Source organism: Adiantum capillus-veneris, chromosome 1, assembly GCF_014529385.1.
Source record: "Adiantum capillus-veneris isolate H3 chromosome 1, ASM1452938v2, whole genome shotgun sequence".
In the NCBI taxonomy this organism is placed as follows: Eukaryota; Viridiplantae; Streptophyta; class Polypodiopsida; order Polypodiales; family Pteridaceae; genus Adiantum; species Adiantum capillus-veneris.
This window is the reverse complement of record NC_140931.1, coordinates 6,992,225-7,012,146: the sequence shown is the minus strand read 5'-3', so window position 1 is coordinate 7,012,146 and position 19,922 is coordinate 6,992,225. Positions and strand designations below refer to the sequence as shown.

The 19,922-nt window shown below is 47.0% G+C and overlaps 1 protein-coding gene and 1 pseudogene across 3 annotated transcripts in view; both read left to right on the top strand.

Annotated features, from left to right (window-relative positions):
• The window catches only part of LOC147464258 (Mitochondrial inner membrane translocase complex, subunit Tim44-related protein), a 180,253-nt gene that overhangs the window by 37,395 nt on the left and 122,936 nt on the right, over positions 1 to 19,922 (top strand). For all 3 annotated transcript variants that reach the window (XM_086513784.1, XM_086513787.1, XM_086513789.1), the window contains exon 2: positions 3,277 to 3,347. In XM_086513784.1, the coding sequence (XP_086369910.1) occupies positions 3,277 to 3,347 (71 nt within the window). The remainder of the gene's footprint in view (positions 1 to 3,276; positions 3,348 to 19,922) is intronic.
• On the top strand, positions 17,683 to 19,845 carry LOC147464262 (uncharacterized; annotated as a pseudogene).

The following is a 19,922-nucleotide window of genomic DNA, read 5'->3' as shown; positions in this document are numbered from 1 at the left end:
TCCACTCATCATACAGACCACCATGAGATTGTTCTAGTCGAGTTGTCACTATAGTGGCTCTCAACCTTACATCAGCTTGTACACCCCACGTGATAGGCTATTTTGGCATCCGTTGGGGATTATCTTGTACTCAGTAATATACAACACTAATTTTTTCAAAAAGAGAGAGAGAGAGAGAGAGAGAGAGAGAGAGAGAGAGAGAGAGAGAGAGAGAGAGAGAGAGAGAGAGAGAGAGAGAGAGAGAGAGAGAGAGAGAGAGAGAGAGAGATATGTAATGAAATGAAATGTAATATTAACGTCTTCAAAAGGCCAAAATGACCTATGAGACCAAAAGGTTACATGTGGTGAATCTAATACCAGGTCTGGGTTCAAAAAGTATAAAGAACTGAAAAGAAAATAGTGGATAGGGGTGGGGCGAAAGCTGATACAAAGGGAAGACAAAGGGTGAGCTGATACAATGGAGCTCTCTGATAGTCGAGGCATCATGTATATATACATCAGTATCCGGGATGGCTCTTATGTCGCACCAGTATGGTATGGATCCTCTGTCGCAGTCTGCGTCGATATCGAGAGGGCCCTCTCATCTGTGGGCAACGGGACTGCCCCAACTCTTATCGCCCGATCAAGCAGTATGCCTCTGGTACCTCTGGTGTTGTTATGCTGTGGGGGCTGCTCGAACTCCTCTGTCTGTGATTGAAAGAAATCTGTGACCTTCCGTTGTTGCTGGATCTCTCTTATTGTGCCCCTCTTCAAGAGGTCCTCTCTGTATTTGCGAATCTCCAGTAAGTATAATCCGAGGCATCTCTGATCCTGGTATCTCATGACTATAGAAAGTGGCCCAAAACCCTCTTTGAATAGATAGTGAAAGCGGCCTCGTATCTCATAGTATACTGGGCAGTGACATATGTAATGTAGCTCTGTCTCTGGCTCTATTTGGCACACCTGACAAATCCTGGACTTAGCGGGTACTCCTCTAAATTTGCCTGTCTCAATCTCTAGCTGATGTGAGGATGTGCGTATCTGACCAATAGCACATCGTATCCCGTGGGATAGATGAGTATCCATGTATCCTGGTTTGATCACAAAACCATCCTCCGTGAGTTGGAGAAGATGCTCTCTATTGAAAGTCATCTTCGTACCTAGCTCATGTGTAGGTTGTATCCATGTCCTGTTCGTATGCAACTGAATCAAGTCCTGTCTGATGAGCCTGGTAATCTCTGCCCTTGTGAGGGGGATGGAGTTTGCATCAAGAAAGCACTGAAATGGGGGTAGTCGGTCCATACTAAAGCCATGTAACTGAAACCAAGATGCCATCTCTGCATACCAACATGATCTATCTCCCTGCAATGCCAGCTGTTGCGAAGACTCAAGTGCTAATCGAGCATATCTGTCTCTACGGAGAGCCCAAGTGCTATGCATAAATGAAATTGATCGAGTGAGTGCCTCCACTACCAATGGAGGAGCAGCGAGCTCCGCCCTAACAATGTCATGTGGTACTGAGGCCTTGGCCCTAATCATTCGAGAAATCATAGACACCAATTGAGGAGCAGCGAGCTCCGCCCTAACAATGTCATGTGGTACTGAGGCCTTGGCCCTAATCATCCGAGAAATCATAGACACCAATGGCTTCTCCATACATCTCCATCCGTCAGTTTTGCCAGCTTTGCTATGATGATCAACTGAGGGGCCCCATATCTCCACTCCGTACAGCATGACCAAAGTGTCAGAGAGAGAGAGAGAGAGAGAGAGAGAGAGAGAGAGAGAGAGAGAGAGAGAGAGAGAGAGAGAGAGAGAGAGAGAGAGAGAGAGAGAGAGAGAGAAATGAAATGAAATGCTATATTAACTCTTCAAAAGGCCAAAATAACCTATGAGACCAATCCAATACAAAATAGTGAATGTGATACCATTGTTTGGGTACAAAAAGAGTAGAACAAAAATACTACTACTACTAGAATCCATCCTCATCTGCACTCTTGATGTCGAGAGAGTATGCCTCGAATCCTCTGCTGTAATCTCCGTCGATGTTGTGTAGCCCCTCTCCTCAATCGTGGCCGTCTGGATCTCTGTAGCTCCAATGCTCGGTCGATGAGAGTGCCGGTAGTGGTCAAATGAGTGGGGGACCGAGCTCTGCAGTGATGGTTGCTCCTCTGGCTGTCCCATATCTAGTGAAAAGAAATCTGTAATCTGTCTCTGGGACTGTCTCTCTCTAGCTCTCCCCAGTAAAGTGTCTCTATATCTGTGTAACTCAAGTAGATATAGCGCAAGACATCTCTGATCCTCATAACTCATGACCCTAGAGAAAGGACTGAAACCCTCTTTGAATAAGCAGTGGAAACGGCCCTGAATCTCATAGTACATTGTGCAATGACATATGTGATGTAGCTCTGTCTCTGGCTCTAGCTCTGTTATCCCTCTGAATCTACCCGTCTCAATCTCCAGCTGATGTGAAGATGTGCGTATCTGACCAATGGCACACCGCAAACCATGAGACATATGTGTATCCATGTAGCTGGGTCGAATCACAAACCCATCTCCCGTGAGGTGGAGAAGATGATGCTCTTTATAGAAAGCCATCTTCGTGCCCAACTCCTGTGGCGGCTCTATCCATGTCCTGCTATCCAGTTGGATCAGGTCCTAACGAATGAGTCTAGTAATCTCCACCGGTGTAAGAGACAGCAAGGGTGTCTGAGAGAGAGAGAGAGAGAGAGAGAGAGAGAGAGAGAGAGAGAGAGAGAGAGAGAGAGAGAGAGAGAGAGATAGATATTAACGTCCTGCAGTGGCCAACGTTGACCTATAGAAACAATCAAAGACATACATATGTACATTTCACTTCAGGTATCATGTAAAATAAAAAATAAAAAGAGCTAGCTTCAATGGCTTTTATGACTCATAAAAGCGCATTCTACAATAATGGAAATCATCCTTAGGATTTTACACGAAGTAAGAAGAGGTGGTTCAGATCTCCTCCTTGGGCATGGGTTTCTTGAACTCTCAGATGACTGGTTTTTCTTCCCTGTATATTGCCCACTTCCCTTCCTTTCTTGCTGCTCTGACTCTTGCTAATTCATGCACAAATACAATTCACAATGGACAAGCATACATTAAAAGAAGAACATAGTTATTGGACTTAAAAGGAGAGGAAGTAACAGAGAATTCTGTAGCATATTTATTTTCAGCACTTCTTTTTCTTCTTAATGGTTTTTTACCATTTCATTTGCAATCTAAAGTAATATGAAATCTTTTAGTCTTATCGCTCTTTGTAATTCTACCTTGCAGGCTTTGATTTACATAAACAAGTGTTGATGAAAGATGACGGTCATGTGTTAGCCAATCAGAGAAGCATTCTAGTAAGTGTGTCTTGTTTAAGCTTTGTTTGGCTCTTGTTAAGTAGTTTATCGTTATTCACTAGGCTCCAAGCATAGCAAGATTTTGGTCAACTTCTCTAACAAATAATCCATGTACGTTTCCTTTTTTGTTGAATCTCATAATTTTTGGATGTTTTGGTGTACATGCATTTTTTTTGGGAGTACTTATAAAAGTCATACTAAAAACTTCTGTGCCACGTTAATGTCGTTTAATCTATGGGGTACAATTGAAACTTGTCTTTGACTATGATTCGCAATATCTTGAGATTTTTCTTTATCCATTTATGTATGGAAGACTTGTATCAGGGAGTAGCAGCTTCCACATCGCCCAGTATGGGCTAAAGAAGATTTGTGCTCTTGCACGAGCAAAATATCCACAGGGCCACATATGTGTGTGCGCTAATCTTGCTGCAATATCTTGGGAGGACCACTGACACTAGTCATATGGAACCCATCAGTATTCCCAGATACTGCATGTAATTTTGTAATATACCACAAAGTATTATATCTAGTTACATATAATATGGCGTCAGGCGTATCTAACTACAATTTCACTTAGCCTCCTTGCGAGGAGGCTTTATAGAATCTGCCAATGAGTTTTGATCGGGAGGTTGAGGCTTGACTCAAGAGTGGACCGTATCCAACTCCAATTGCGCTTAGCCTCCTTGAGAGGAGGCTGGCCAGAATATGCCAATGAGTCGTCATCTGGAGGTTGAGGCTTGACTCAAGAGCCAAACACAAAAGAGCAGGTCCCGTGCAGCCAACGGTCTAAGTGGCACCTCATGCATGACAGTGCGTGAACAGTGTCCTGACTTGTAAAGCTACTCACTTGTAACAAGTGGGTACTCCCTAGCTGGATCCACGGACAGGAGCACCCATGTGATTGAGCGGGTACATGCAAGAAACTCATATGTGAGGAGCCTTGGTCGTGTGGTGATGCACATATGAAAGATATGACTCATCAGTCCATATCTAATCACTAGGGAATGGAGAGTGAAAGGACAACATGGGCCATTGGTGACTTTCCAAAAAGGAAAGGAGCAGTTCAAGTGAATGGAAGTGTATGAAAGGTAAATGGACAGCATAGGCCACTGGCGGCTCTCCAAAAGGGAAATTGAGGTATTAAACTGGAACAAATATATGCACACCTGGATAGGAGCCAAACCAGCACCACTCATCTTGTCTCTGTGAAAGTGACATGAAGGGTCCTATGCTTCATGATTCCTGTGGAAACAGTTGCTAAAGCAAGTGTGAGAGATAAGGAGGTCGTGGTGGCAAGGGTAAAGGAGTAGTGCTCATAGGTGAGGAAAGTTGAAACTCCAAGATTACTGCAACACACAGGATACAAAGGTGGGGGGAGATGGGGCTGGTGCAGTGGATGGTGGGGGGAGTCACTGGCACACCATGACTGAACTGAACAGTAAGCACTAAAACTCGTTGGAGAACTGAAAAAAATTGTAGACAAGACACAATGGAAATTAAGCTCTCCACACAAATGTGGTGGCCCCTAAGGTAGGTGCCCTTTGCGATACTTTGTTATTGTTGATCCTTGAATATACAACTGCCAGGGAGGCGCTTTGCAATGCACGGAATAGGCTTGGACACCTAAGCGAGAAATCAATAGCAACACACGCACAGAAACTGCAACATCTGAATTTGAATATACACACACATACATATATATATTAGTAAAATGGCCCCGCCTTTGCTGGCGGCATGGTCCCTCTTACCCTCAAGCTCCTCACTCTTCACAAATTTCCGGAACATTGCTCATGATGCTGCCGAGATGCCGATGTTTAGAGAAGTAGGGTTGGTAGACATAGGAAGTGATCATCAACGCTGAGGCTCACTACCCAACTTGCATATCAATGCAAGGACCTTCTAACTCAGTGGGTAGAACCATAGAGCCGTTTGAAGGTATGACTGACAGAGAGAGTGAGTGAGAGACAAAGGAGCTGTTATGTGAGTTTAAACCCACCAGCTTGCGAATCTCAATCTCAGAGATAAAAGCAAAGGCTATTCAACATGTCATAAGCACTATCAGACTCTCTCTTTGAGGGAAGAAATTGAGGAGGCCAAGAAAGGGAAAGGTAAGGAAGCTCCTTGTACACCCACTCTTATCAACATGACCCTCGAAGAGGAACAAAGAAGGAGGGTGCGGGCTCTACATGTGAGGGTAACCGGCCTCAAGGACATAAACAATGTGGAAAAAGAGGTCACAAGCCTCACATCAATGATGGGGGTGGAGAAGCCTTCACACACAAAGGCATGGAGAGTGGGCAAGAAGAGTGAGGGCCCCGGAGAATCTTCAAAGGAAAGAGCTCTCATACTACGCTTCCCTTCATTGGAAGAGAAGAAGGAATTCTTGAGGAAGAGACCTACTCTCAAGAAGACAGGTATTTTCTTAGGCGATGACCTCACTCTCTCACAACTTGCGCATATGAGAGAAGTAATGCCCGAGATTCAAGCGGCAAGGGAGAAGGGGAAGATGGCCTTTTACAGAGATGGTCGGGTGGTGATTGTAGAGCGGCGCTCTACATGACGGTGCGAGACCTATGGGACCACATTGAGGATGGCGACTTGGAATTGTAATGGGTCTATGAGGTTGGATGTTGGTGCCTTTGAGGACAGTTTCAGAGACAAGGACATTGTTTTCTTTTCAGAGACTCACCAGGCCCCTGGCCAACTGTTGCCACATGTGGTGGGATACAAATGGGAGACAGCCCACAGAACAGTCACGAGATCTGAGCATGGGAGTAGAGGTTCAGGAGGAGTAGCGGTGTTGTTTAGGGAGGAGCTACAGCCACTACTACATATTGTACGGAGAGATGATCAGGCTAGATACATGTGGGTGAGGCTGAGAGCTGACACAGGTCGATTTCTATATATTGCTATATGTTACTTCCCCCCCAGTACGTCAGTATATGCTGTATCCAAAGGGCAGTCGCCTTTCTCAATTCTAGATGATGATATATGGGAGTTTTCTAGGGATGGTGATATCATCCTCCTAGGAGACTTCAATGCTCGAACGGGCAACTGTCAGACAGTCTTCTACGACACCTCAGATGAGATGCTTAGAGAGTTGGATGTGGGTGAGCTGGGGTTTGACAGATGCTCACATGACAGAGAGCAGACTGAGTATGGGAGATACCTCACGGAGATGACGACTACACATGGGCTAGCCATACTTAATGGCTTACAGCGGTTTCTTGGAGCAGCAGGCTTCACATGCTTTCCACACAGACATGGGGCCAGTATAGTGGACTATGTTATGACACAGCCGAGCTTTATTCCTTGTATTCAGGATTTCACAGTGGGAGCCAGACCAGTGGGCGTAGCAGTGGATCATGCTCTCTTGACACTGTCCGTATCTTTTCAGTTTAGTACAGCCCAGAAATCAGGAGGCAGGTCACACACCCGTTATACATTTACACCAGAGATTGACTCGGTTTATACAGAGGCGATCTGGGATCGTCTATGCACAGTTGCTCCAGGCCTCTCAGTAGAGGAGTGCACTACTTTATTGACTGAGACACTACATGATGCAGCATTAGAGGCATACCCACACACTCAACCGGATCGGAGGCGACATTCTGGGAGCATGCCCCAGAATAGTTGGTATGATGAGGAGTGCAGAGAGATGAGAGCCCAGCTTCAGAGGGATCTTCATTTAGGAGTCATCACCTACAGACAGTCGCGGATTGCTTTCCGGCGCCTTGTGCGAAAGAAGAAACGAGCTTACCTGGCCCAGATGGAGCGAGACTTGTATGAGTTGTTCTTGAGTAGAGACTCAGGCGAGGCATGGCGACTCTTCCATGAGCACTCCCCTCCCCCAGTGATTACTTCTCCTGATGTGTGGGGCCAGTATGCGACATCGTTATATACGGTTCCTGGGCAGGATCCCCTTCCAGATCCTACAGAGCCATGTCCACCTACGAGCACCTTCTTTACCACTGAGATGGTAAAGAGAGCCATTGACAGGATGAGGACCAGGAGGGCTTACGATCATGACGGTCTAGTAGCGGAGCACTTTATACATGCTAGGGATATGCTGATGGAGGTTCTTGCAGTGTTGTTCAATCGTGCCATGTGTGAGGGATTACCTGAGACTTGGAGGTTGTCTACTATTGTGCCTATATTCAAGGCAGGTGATCCTACAGAGCCTGGAAATTACCGCACTATTATGGTTGGACACACACTGGCACGATTGTATGCATCCATTATTGAGCAGCAGTTGAGTAACTGGGCAGAGGGTGAGGGTGTACGGGCAAAGGGACAGGCAGGTTTCAGGAGGGGTTTCTCCACTCTTGACCATATTCTGACACTCAGAGCTATCATTGAGGAGGGCAGGTCACATGGGAGACGGATTTATTGTAGCTTTGTGGATTTCCGCAAAGCATTTGACATGGTACCGAGAGCTCGACTGATGCGCAGACTGCAGGAGATGGGGGTGCCCACAGTGTTGATTTGGGGGATTATGGCTTTATACAGATCAGTGATGGGACATGTACGCACCCCAGAGGGGATATCTGACTTAGTTCACTCCACTATCGGGGTGAAACAGGGTTGCCCATTGTCTCCTACTCTATTTGGTATGTATGTTGATGAGGTGTCTGATTACATTGACAGAGAGGGTGATAGAGATGCCCAGCTTGCAGGGACGTGGATCCCATTGTTGTTATATGCTGATGATATTGTCTTGATCTCTGACTCACCAGAGGGTATGCAGCGACAGTTGGATGCATTACACAGTTTTGCAGAGGATAGTGGATTGTCTGTAAACCTTGGTAAAACCAAGGTCATGGTGTTTAACACCACACCGCAGTGGATCAGGAGATCGGCACCGACCTTCACGTATGGTCAAGAGATTGTGGAGTATACAGATGCATACACTTACCTTGGGATAGTCTTCACTGGGCCGAGGTTTTCTTTGGGGAGAGCAGCAAAGACTAGACTAACCAGAGCTTATGCGGCCTTGGGAGGCTTGGAGAGGATGTGTTCGCAGGTTCAGTTCCAGGAACCTCGGACAAAGTTATGGCTCTTTGATACTTTAGTAGCCTCAGCTATTATGTATGGGGTACAGGTATGGGGACCTTCTGTAGGCCAGGATGGTTGGAGACGTATGGAGAGGCCCTTGGTATCTATGATCTCCCGATTGATTAGAGCCAAGGCCTCCGTACCTCACGCGATCATTCGAGCAGAGCTAGCTGCCCCCCCCATGGAGATTGAGGCGCTTACCAGATCAGTGTCCTTTGTGCACAGCCTATGGGATACTACTAGAGACAGATATGCTAGATTGGCCCTTGAGTCTTCCAGACAGTTAGCTCTACAGGGGGACACTTCATGCTGGTATGCACAGATGACTTCATGGTTTCAGACGCATGGCTTCACCATGGACAAGTTGCCCCCTTTCCAGTATTCTCTTCAGGCACCCTCGCTGTCTCTTACACGGGTGGAGATCACTAGACTCATTCGTCAGGACCTGATCCAGCTCGACACTAGGAGGACATGGATAGAGCCGCCTCAGGAGTTGAGCACGAAGATGGCTTTCTATAGAGAGCATCTTCTCCACCTCACAGGAGATGGGTTTGTGATTCGACCCAGCTACATGGACACACATATGTCTCATGGTTTGCGTTGTGCCATTGGTCAGATACGCACATCCTCACATCAGCTCGAGATTGAGACTGGTAGATTCAGAGGGATACCAGCAGACAGCAGGATATGCCGATTATGCCAGAGAGAGCCAGAGACAGAGTTGCACTACATATGTCACTGCACAGTGTTCTATGAGATACGGGGGCGTTTCCACTGCTTATTCAGAGAGGGTTTTGGTCCTCTATCTAGGGTCATGAGTTATGAGGATCAGAGATGTCTTGGACTATATCTACTTGAGTTACACAGGTATAGAGACACTTTACTGGGGAGAGCTAGAGAGAGGCAGTCCCAGAGACACATTACAGATTTCTTTTCACTAGATATGGGACAGCCAGAGGAGCAGCCACCACTGCAGAGCTCGTCTCACACTCATTCGACCACTACTGGCACTCTCATCGACCGAGCATTGGAGCTACAGAGATACAGACGACCACGACTGAGGAGAGGAGCTACACAGCATCGACGGAGACTACAACAGAAGATTCGAGCCATACTCTCTCGACATCCAGAGTGCAGATGAGGATGGATCCTCACCATTTCTTCCATCTTTGTTTCACACACTGTTACATCCAGTTTACCGGGTACCTATTGTATCAGCTGCTACACCCACGTAGTTTTAGATTGTAGTAGTAGTAGTAGTATTTTGTTCCACTTCTAGTTCTTTTCTAGTTCTTTTGTACCCAGACATGGTATTAGATTCACTATTTTGTAACTGATTGGTCTCATAGGTCATTTTGGCCTTTTGAAGACGTTAATATAACATTTCATTTCATTTCTCTCTCTCTCTCTCTCTCTCTCTCTCTCTCTCTCTCTCTCTCTCTCTCTCTCTCTCTCTCTCTCTCTCGCGTGTGCGCCGCACAATCTCTCATGGCGGCTGGCCTTATACATTGCCACATAGGAGGAGGGCAACCAACGGCAGTGGCAGGCACCTCGCGCACTCTGTGTGGAGTCTCCCTGTGTCGCCCAATTGTAGAATTCACTGGCCGGAGCAAGGAATGAACAACACGTGTCCGACCACCTCTCTCTCTCTCTCTCTCTCTCTCAGTACTTGAGTATATGCTTCACCCAGAGGACAGTCTCCTTACTCTGTACTTGATGATGATATCTGGGAGTTCTCCAGAGATGGAGACATCATACTCCTGGGGGATTTCAATGCCCGTACAGGCAGCTCACAGACAGTCTTCTATGACACATCAGAGGAGATGCTTAGAGAGCTAGAGCCAGAGGAGTTGGGACTTGAGAGATGCTCACACGACAGAGAGCATACAGAGTATGTGAGATACCTGAGAGAGATGACGACTACTCACAGTTTAGCCATACTGAATGGCTTAACGACTTTCCCATTGTCTACAGGTTTTACTTGTTTTCCACATAGACATGGGTCCAGCACTGTAGACTATGTTCTGACACATCCGAGCTTTATCTCTCACATTCAGGATTTCACAGTGGGGCCCAGGCCAGTTGGGATAGCAGTAGATCATGCACTTTTAACATTATCAGTCTCTTTTGAGTACAATACATCTCAGGCCTCACGGGATGGTGGACATACACGCTATACTTTTACACCAGAGACTGACTCAGTCTATGTAGAGGAGATACGTAGGCTTTTATGCACATCACAGCCAGTATACACAGTGGAGGAGATCACATCTATGCTGACAGTGACATTACATGGGGCAGCGACAGAGGCATATCCACACACTCAGCTTGGGCAGAGACGTCGTTCTGGGCACATGCCTCAGAACAAATGGTATGATGAGGAGTGTCGACAGAGGAGAGCTCAGATACAGCGGGACCTTACATTGGGAGTGATCACCTATAGACAGTCTCGCATTGCTACACGACGACTAGTGCGGCGGAAGAAGCGAGCTTTCTTGGTCCAGATGGAGCAAGATTTATATCAGCTCTTCCTTAGTAGAGATTCAGGAGAGGCTTGGCGTCTATTCCATGAGAAGTCTCCCCCACCAGTGATTACTTCTACAGAGATATGGGGGCAGTATGCAACATCTTTATACACTGTACCTGGACAACCACCATTACCAGACCCACCACAACCATGTCCGGCTACGAGCACCTTCTTTACCACTGAGATGGTAAAGGAGGCCATTGACAGGATGAAGACCAGACGGGCACAGGATCATGAGGGTTTGGTAGCAGAGCACATTATACATGCTGGGGATTTGTTGGCAGAGATGCTTGCACGGATATTCAACCGTGTCATGTGTGAGGGTCTCCCTGAGTCTTGGAGATTATCTACTATTGTACCTATCTTCAAGACAGGTGACCCCACAGTGCCGGGGAATTACCGTACTATCATGGTAGGACACACATTGGCACGGTTATATGCATCCATCCTCGAGCATAGGCTGAGCAGTTGGGTAGAGATTATGGGCATACGAGCACCTGGGCAGGCTGGTTTCAGAAGGGGTTTCTCCACACTAGATCATGTCTTTACACTCAGAGCTATCATTGAGGAGGGTCGAGCACATGGTAGACGGATATACTGCAGCTTTGTGGATTTTCGCAAAGCCTTTGACACAGTGCCGAGGGCCAGATTGATGCACCGGCTTATGGAATTGGGGGTACCCACAGAGCTGATGTGGGGGATCATGGCATTGTACAGTTCAGTGATGGGTCATGTACGCACATCAGAGGGGATATCCGACATAGTTCACTCCACCATTGGAGTGAAACAGGGATGCCCACTGTCCTCTACTTTATTTGGTATGTATGTTGATGGGGTCTCTGATTATATTGACAGAGGAGGTGATGGAGGTGCTCAGCTTGCAGGGACATGGATCCCTCTTTTATTGTATGCTGACGATATCGTGTTGATATCAGAATCGCCAGAGGGTATGCAGAGACATTTGGACGCATTGCATAGTTTTGCAGAGGATAGTGGATTGTCTGTCAACCTTGGTAAAACCAAGGTCATGGTATTTAATACCACGCCACAGTGGGTTAGGAGATCAACACCTACTTTCACATATGGACAGGACAGTATGGAGTACACTGATGCATACACATATCTTGGGGTGGTCTTTAGTGGACCGAGGTTCACACTGAAAGTAGCAGCAGACACTTGATTGACTCGTGCCTATGCAGCCCTAGGTGGTTTAGAGAGGATTTGCTCGCAAGTTCAGTTCCAGGAACCTCGAACAAAGCTCTGGCTTTTCGATACTTTGGTCGCTTCAGTTATGCACTACGCGGTTCAGGTTTGGGGACCGTCTATTGACAGTGCTGGATGGACTAATATGGAGAGACCCCTGATATCTATGATTTCTAGGCTGATTAGAGCCAAGGCCTCAGTCCCACATGACATCATACGAGCGGAGCTGGCTGCCCCACCTATGGAGGTTGAGGCACTCACCAGATCAGTATCATTTGTACACAGCTTATGGGACACCACCAGGGACAGGTATGCCAGGCTTGCTCTCGAGTCATCCAGACAGCTGGCATTACAGGGAGATACATCATGTTGGTATGCACAGATGAACTCATGGTTTCAGAGGCATGGTTTCAGCATGGACAGGCTGCCCCCTTTCCAGTATTCTCTTGATGCACCATCCTTGGCTCTTACACGGATGGAGACTACTAGACTCATTCGGCAGGATCTTATCCACCTTGATAGCAAGAGGACATGGATAGAACCATCACGGGAGTTGGGTACGAAGAAGGTTTTCTATAGAGAACATCTTCTTCAACTCACGACAGACGGATTTGTCACACGGCCCAGTTACATGGACACACATCTATCTCATAGGTTACGATGTGCTATTGGCCAGATTCGCACATCTTCACACCAGCTTGGGATTGAGACAGGTAGATTCAGAGGCATACCAGCAGACAGTAGGATATGTCAGTTATGCCATGCAGAGCCAGAGACAGAGTTTCACTACATATGTCGCTGCACAGTCTACTATGAGATACGGGGACGCTTTCATTGTCTATTCAGAGATGGTTTTGACTCGTTAGACAGAGTCATGAGATATCAGGATCAAAGATGTCTCGTATTATTCCTACTTGAGATTCAGAGACATAGAGACGCTCTATTGAATGGGCAAAGACAGAGACAGTCCCAGAGACGCATCTCAGATTTCTTCAGTCTGAGTACCACAGAGTCAGAGGGGACACCACCACCAGAGAGCTCGGTTCCCACCCATACACACATCAGCGGTACTCTCATTGATCGAGCTATAGAGTTAGGGAGATCGAGACGACCGCGAGTGAGGAGGGGAGCCACGCAGCACCGGCGGAGATTGCGGCAGAGGATCCACAGGATTCTAGCACGACACCCAGAATGTCGATCGGGATAGGCTTCATGCTACTGCTATATTGTATCATGGTGACACTTATCCCCACTTTGTACCTTTATGGCATGATACCATTGCTCAGCCTACCAGCCACCCATAGGAGTCGGTAGCACTCCTATCAGTTCTTTGTTTGTAGTTTTCTTGTTTGTACCCAGACTTGGTACTAGACTCATCATTGTAATCAGTTGGTCTCATAGGTCATTTTGGCCTCTTGTAGACGTTAATATATCATTTCATTTCATTTCATTTCTCTCTCTCTCTCTCTCTCTCTCTCTCTCTCTCTCTCTCTCTCTCTCTGTCATGTGACACATCCAACCCTATGTGTTTGTGGAAAAGCTACACCATAACAGGGTTTTCGTCAAGTCTAGTCAGTCTAGATTAGAAGTGATCTGGCACTTTTGTGAGTCTATTCGTAGACCGTGCATGCCCAGTCACTTAGCATAGATGCATATCCTCTGGTTGCACACAGCATGATCATCAGTATTCCCATCAGAATCCATTAGAATCAGTTAGGGGGATTTTCCATTGATTTTAGCCTATTTTCCCTATTTTTGACATTTTTCACTTATTAATTTAAGTGACTTTCCAACAAAAGTAGGTAGGGCAATTTTGCTAAGAAAATATATAAGCAAACCCAAGTTAGCACAAAATGGTAGAAGAGGCAACAGGAGCCAAGCTCAGCAGGCAAGTTCTCAGCAGAACCTTGGTGGATTCCCTCCAAGCTAGATCCCAAGCCTTGGCGTTTTCTCCAAGCAAATTCCTATCCCTAGCGTTTTCAACAGCCTTCATCGCCAGCAAGCCAAACCCTTGGCGTTTTTGCATCAGATCGTCGCCAGCAAGACCATCACATGCCTGGCGTTTTTCACATGCCCAACGTTTTTGGAGATGCAAGATCAGCTAGCGTTTTTGGTCAACCTCAGTCTCTAGCGTTTTGGATTTCAGCAATAGAAGACCTGCAGATTCAGCCCACAAGAAGTACCAGATTCAGCCCCGTAAAGATCATCAGTTTTCAGCCATGAAGAACCTCAGTTTTCAGCCCTAAATCTGCAGATTTTCAGCATCAAAGAATCACAGAAACAGCCCCCCAAATCAGCGTTTTTGGACTAGTCGCAGATATCAGCCCATAGCGTTTTTGGACAGCAGTAGAAAGATCGCAAATTTCAGCCCTTAGGTCGACTTCGTCATCACCGTCGTCATCGTCGACATGGCCTAGTCTTGCATCAGTCTCATGCATTCCCATTGTACCAGATTGTGCAATCATAAGTAGACCACTATCGCCGACGAGAGTCGGGCCTTCGGAGGAGGGTTTTACGTCTCTGGTGTCGTATCTCTCTTCTCTCTCTATCTCTCAGTCTCATTCACTTGCACGCACGGTGTCCATTCACTTTGTTTCTGATCATAGCATTCTCTCATTAAGGATGGAAGGCTCTCCCTTCCATAAGAACAAAAGGAACCTTGAGCACAGTTCGGAGCACTCATCTTGAGCAAAGCGCAAACAATCATTCCGCTGCACCTAACATTGGTATCAGAGCTTTGGCAGTGTTCTGTATCACTCAAGGAAAGAACCACAAGAACCACAAGAACCATATATATATATATTTTTTTGCTTGTTGCGGTCGCACGAACCCAAGTTCGCTTGGGCGTGTCAATTCCTAATCGTGTTTTGTTGAAGAGTGACAGGAATCCCAAGAAAGAAGGGCTTGTCCAGCCTCCCCTTGTGTCTCTTTTCACTCATTGAGAGCGGACCGTGTACTTAGCGGCTGGCCAATCGACGTGAGGTGGGAAAATGCAACCTTGGTGTGAGCGCAAGGCCGCCAAGGGGTGCGCCCGCGGAAAGGAGTAGAACTCGGTGAAGAGAAGATCCTTTTCAAACACGGTTTGCAAGCGAAAGAAAACCTCAAGAACCTCAAGATCCTCAAGAACCCAAGAACCCAAGACCCTCAAGAACCCAAGTTCCTCGTGAACTTAAGAACCCACAAGAACCCACGACTTCAGAATGGTCATCACTCGAAGCGGAATGGATACTTCGCTTGGAGGTGATGAGCATGAGAGAGGCGAAGAAGAATTTTCCCCACCAGGAGGTTTTTCCGACCCTCCCCCTTCCCCATCTACGACAAGGATTGCACTAACTCCTATGGAGGCTTTCACAAGAGGATGATGGACAGGAAGTTAGAAAGCGAAGAAAGAATAGCAGCCATAGAGCACAAATACCAAGAAAGAATGGCAGCCATAGCGCATGAGAGCGAGCAAGCACGCTTGGAAGCCAAAGCAAGAGAAGCCAAATTTGATCGCGAGAACCAAGCAAGACAAGCAGAATTTGATCGCGAGACCAAAGCAAGAATGCAAGAGATGTTGCGACTCTTTTCTCAAGTGCAGACACCGATGCAAGAGATTCGGGAAAAGGAGACTCTCTCAGTCTCTTCTTCTGCAAAGCATGACACATAGGATTTGCATGATTGTGTGAAGCATGATGATGATTTGAATGATATTGATAAGCATGATGATTTGGATGACAATGACAAGCATGATGATTTGCATGTGATTTCTCACAAGCATGATGATTTGCATGATCAAGATGTGATTTCTCACAAGCATGATGAGTTGCATGAAGATGGTGTGATTGTTCACAAGGATGATGTGTTAGTGGATGCTTTTTCTAGCAAAACTAACCTCGTTGTAGATTCGATCAATCACGAAGAACCGATCTTGGCTTTCGAGTCGAGGTTCATAGAACCCCACAAGACGATTCGATCAATCAGGAAGAACCGATCTTGGCTCTCGAGCCTAGGTCCAAAGAACCCTCACAGGAAGTATTATGTGTTCTCATGATTAGTACGCACGCATTGTACAAGTGTTTCATTCATGATCGTTTCCTGTATTTTAGTCAGCGTCTTTATGTGATCCCTTTTACTAGGCATGACATATTGTATGTTGAGTACGTTTCACTCATGGATGAGCACGAATGTATGCGGATTTTTCATGAAAAGCTGAATAGTATGCATGTAAGGAAGTCACATTCCATGTCTCTTTCTTGGCATGACATAGTTGTAGAAAGAGCACATGAAAGTATGAGCACCAAGCATAGGCATTTCCATTGTGAATTGCCACAGTTGATTGCTTTAGATCACAACGAAAAGATTCGATCTCATTGCTTGTGTGTATGTGGTGAATGGTTTGTCACTCCGTCTCTATGTTCATCTACATTGCATACACAATCTTTAGCGAAGACAAGATTTTTTCCACTCACTTTACATGGAATAGGTATGCTCATGGTTTTGTGTTGGAAATGAGTTCAGGAATTTTCAGTCATGGAGATTCTTGAAGAAGAAGGAAGCATGACTCTCGACGAAGTTGAAGCATCGAAGGAGCCACAAAAGACTTTGTGTCGCTTTCGGCGCGGCCCAAAGAAGCAAGCGTTGCAGACCTTTATGAAGTTCAAGTACCGCACGACCCACACATTAGAGTGGGCCAGCGAAGAGTCCCTTCCAGGATTCCGGATGCTTTTGGCGATCTCCCTCGACGCGATACAGTTTGGTACCAGTACCTCACTTTGAAAAGGAGGGGATGTCACGTGACACATCCAACCCTATGTGTCCGTGGACAAGCTACACCATAACAGGGTTTTCGTCAAGTCCAGTATCTCTCAGACTCATGTACCTTCATTCAGTGTCCGTTTACTTTGTTTGTGTCCATTGCACTCTCTCACTAAAGGAACGGAAGGCTCTCCCTTCCATAATTAAAAAAACCCTTGAGCACAGTTCGGAGCACTCATCTTGAGCAAAGTTCAACATTCATTCCGTTGCACCTTACACCAAACTCTTCGAATCCACTTTTGTTGAGCGCTTTGGCTCCCAATCTGAGGAGTGATAAAAGGTTTTCTAATCAAGTGCCTTTAATTCCATCTATAACAGGTCAAACGCCATAGTCCAGCACCATTGCCACATTGCTAGCCTATGTCTCCTTGCCACTAATCACATAACCTGACCGAAGCTTTCTATTATCCCCAAGTCTGACCTCTCTCTTGATGATTCCGTCACACCACCTTTGTATTTCAGGAGACCAAAATTAAGAGCAACAAAGCCACCACTCTAGCGCATCTTTTAAACCCTTGGCTATTGGTCCATCTCTCTCTCTCTCTCTCTCTCTCTCTCTCTCTCTCTCTCTCTCTCTCTCTCTCCGAAGAGGTACGATCCACCTTCCTTCACAAGAGGGTGATCTTGAGAGGGCTTGAAGGCCCCCCATCTACCTTGATGACGACCTCACGGATATGAAGGTAGATCATTGCCGGACATGTATGCCGCGAGTACACCAAGCTCGCAAAGAGGGGAAGAAGGCTTCATACAGAGATGTCCGGGTCATCATTGATGGCAAGGCCATCCCATAGGGATTCGCGGCCTATGAGACACCAAAGGAGATACATCTTGCAGTTTGGAACTGGAATGGAGATCTATGGACACATCGAGAGAGGCTTAAGGAGGTGAGTCGAGGCAGGGATATCATTCTCTAGACAGAGACACATGAGAGCCCCGACAGGAGCCTACCTCGGGTTCAGGGATTCCATTGGGAGTCTACACACAGAGATTGTACACGTCAGCACACTACGAGAGGATCAGGAGGAGTACCCATACTCTTTAGAGATGGGCTTCAGAACAGAATACAGATTGTCGCACGTGATCCACACGCCTGATATCTTTGGATCCGGCTACAGCTCTCATAGGAGAGGACCATCTACATAGCTTTATGCTATTTCGCCCCTCATGGCTCGAGATTCGCTATGATAGATTGAGAGGACTCCTCACCATACACATGCCTCTTAGAGGGGATCATGGAGTACTCCACCCTAGGGGAAGTCTTCCTTATGGGAGACTTCAACGCCAGGACAGGCAGTGATCAATGCGAGGCTTTTGACATAGAGGACCCATAGCTACTACCCGCCATACAGGAGGAGGCTAGAACACGAGTTTTAGCCGATGCTACACATACACTCTATGGCCCCCACCTACTCAGACTAGGCTCTCGACACCGTCTCGTTATTTATAACGGGATGGCTCAGTGGCCTGATTCAGGAGGATTGACATGCACACCACTTTCAGTCACAATTGGAGGGGGGAGTACAGTAGACTACAACATGGGATCCAGAGAGGCTACCCACACACCTAGCTCCTTCACCATCCCACCCATACCCATTGGGACCGACCACACATATCTCGCACTCTCCCTCAAGGGAGACACCCCCACACATACACCCGCCACACGCACCCCACACACCACCATCCACTTCATACACGAGCTAGCTCCCATATACTCCGCCCATGTCGAGAACGATCTTCTTTTGCTTCACCGACACCCCACTACCCTTACTCACCTCACACATCACATCCGTTCTTCAGACATCACCATCAGCTCATTTCCACACACCACCCACTCTGGCCCCCCCTCGGACTATGCCACAAAACCGCTGGTATGATGACGAGTGCAGGGCTCTCTATCGTCGACTACGAGCTCAACGAGCACTTGGAGAGATCACAGAGAGAGAGAGGCCAAGAGACAGATGAAGACCCTCACATGCCGGAAGTGGCGAGCCTTTGAGGAGGCATAGGAGCTTGAGCTATACCGCCTATTCATGAGCATGGATAGTGCTGCAGCATGGCGTACTCTACGAGAGCCACGACCGACCACTCCTAATGGAGATACACAGACATGGCATGACTATGCTGAGAGATTGTACGAGGTACTTGGGCAGCCTCCCATCCCACCGCCACCCGAGCCTCGCCCTACTAGCTCCGCTTTCGTCACAGCAGGGATGGTACAGAGGGCCATAGATTGACTACAGCATGGCCGCTCGGCCGACCATACAAGATTGCAGAGTGAGCATCTGATACATAGCTTCCACTATAGCCCCTTTGATTGCACATGTTATCAACTGGGCTATAGGGGAGGACTTCCCAGAGAAGTGGACCAGGCACACTATTGTGCCTCTCCACAAATCTGGCGATACCCTGGACCCAGGGAACTACAGGACCATCATGATTGGCCACACCATGGCCAAGCTATACGGGGCAGTACTTGAGGCAGAGCTCAGTTGATATGCAGAGATTGAGGGTCTACGAGAACGCGGCCAGGTAGGTTTCCGACGGGCCTTCTCCGCTATTGATCACATCTTCATTCTGCGCCGCCTCATTGATGGGGCAAAGGTGCGGAAGAAGAGATTATATTGTTGCTTTGTGGATTTCCGTAAAGCTTTTGATACAGTGCCACGGGAGAGGCTCTTCCGACATCTCCAGAGCTTGGGGATACCATTAGATATGATTTGGGCCATCTATGCACTCTATGAGCAGGTGACTGGGAGGGTACGCTGTTCAGGAGGTTTGTCTGAGGCTGTTGCTAGCACCATTGATGTTAAGCAGGGCTGCCCACTCTCCCCCACTCTATTCGGACTCTTCATCGACGAGATTGAGGACTACATTCTACGAGCTGGAGGAGAGGGTACACATTTTATTATATGCTGATGACATTGTATTGATTTCAGAGTCACGCGAGGGATTACAACACCACTTCGCTACCTTGGATGAGTTTTGTACACACA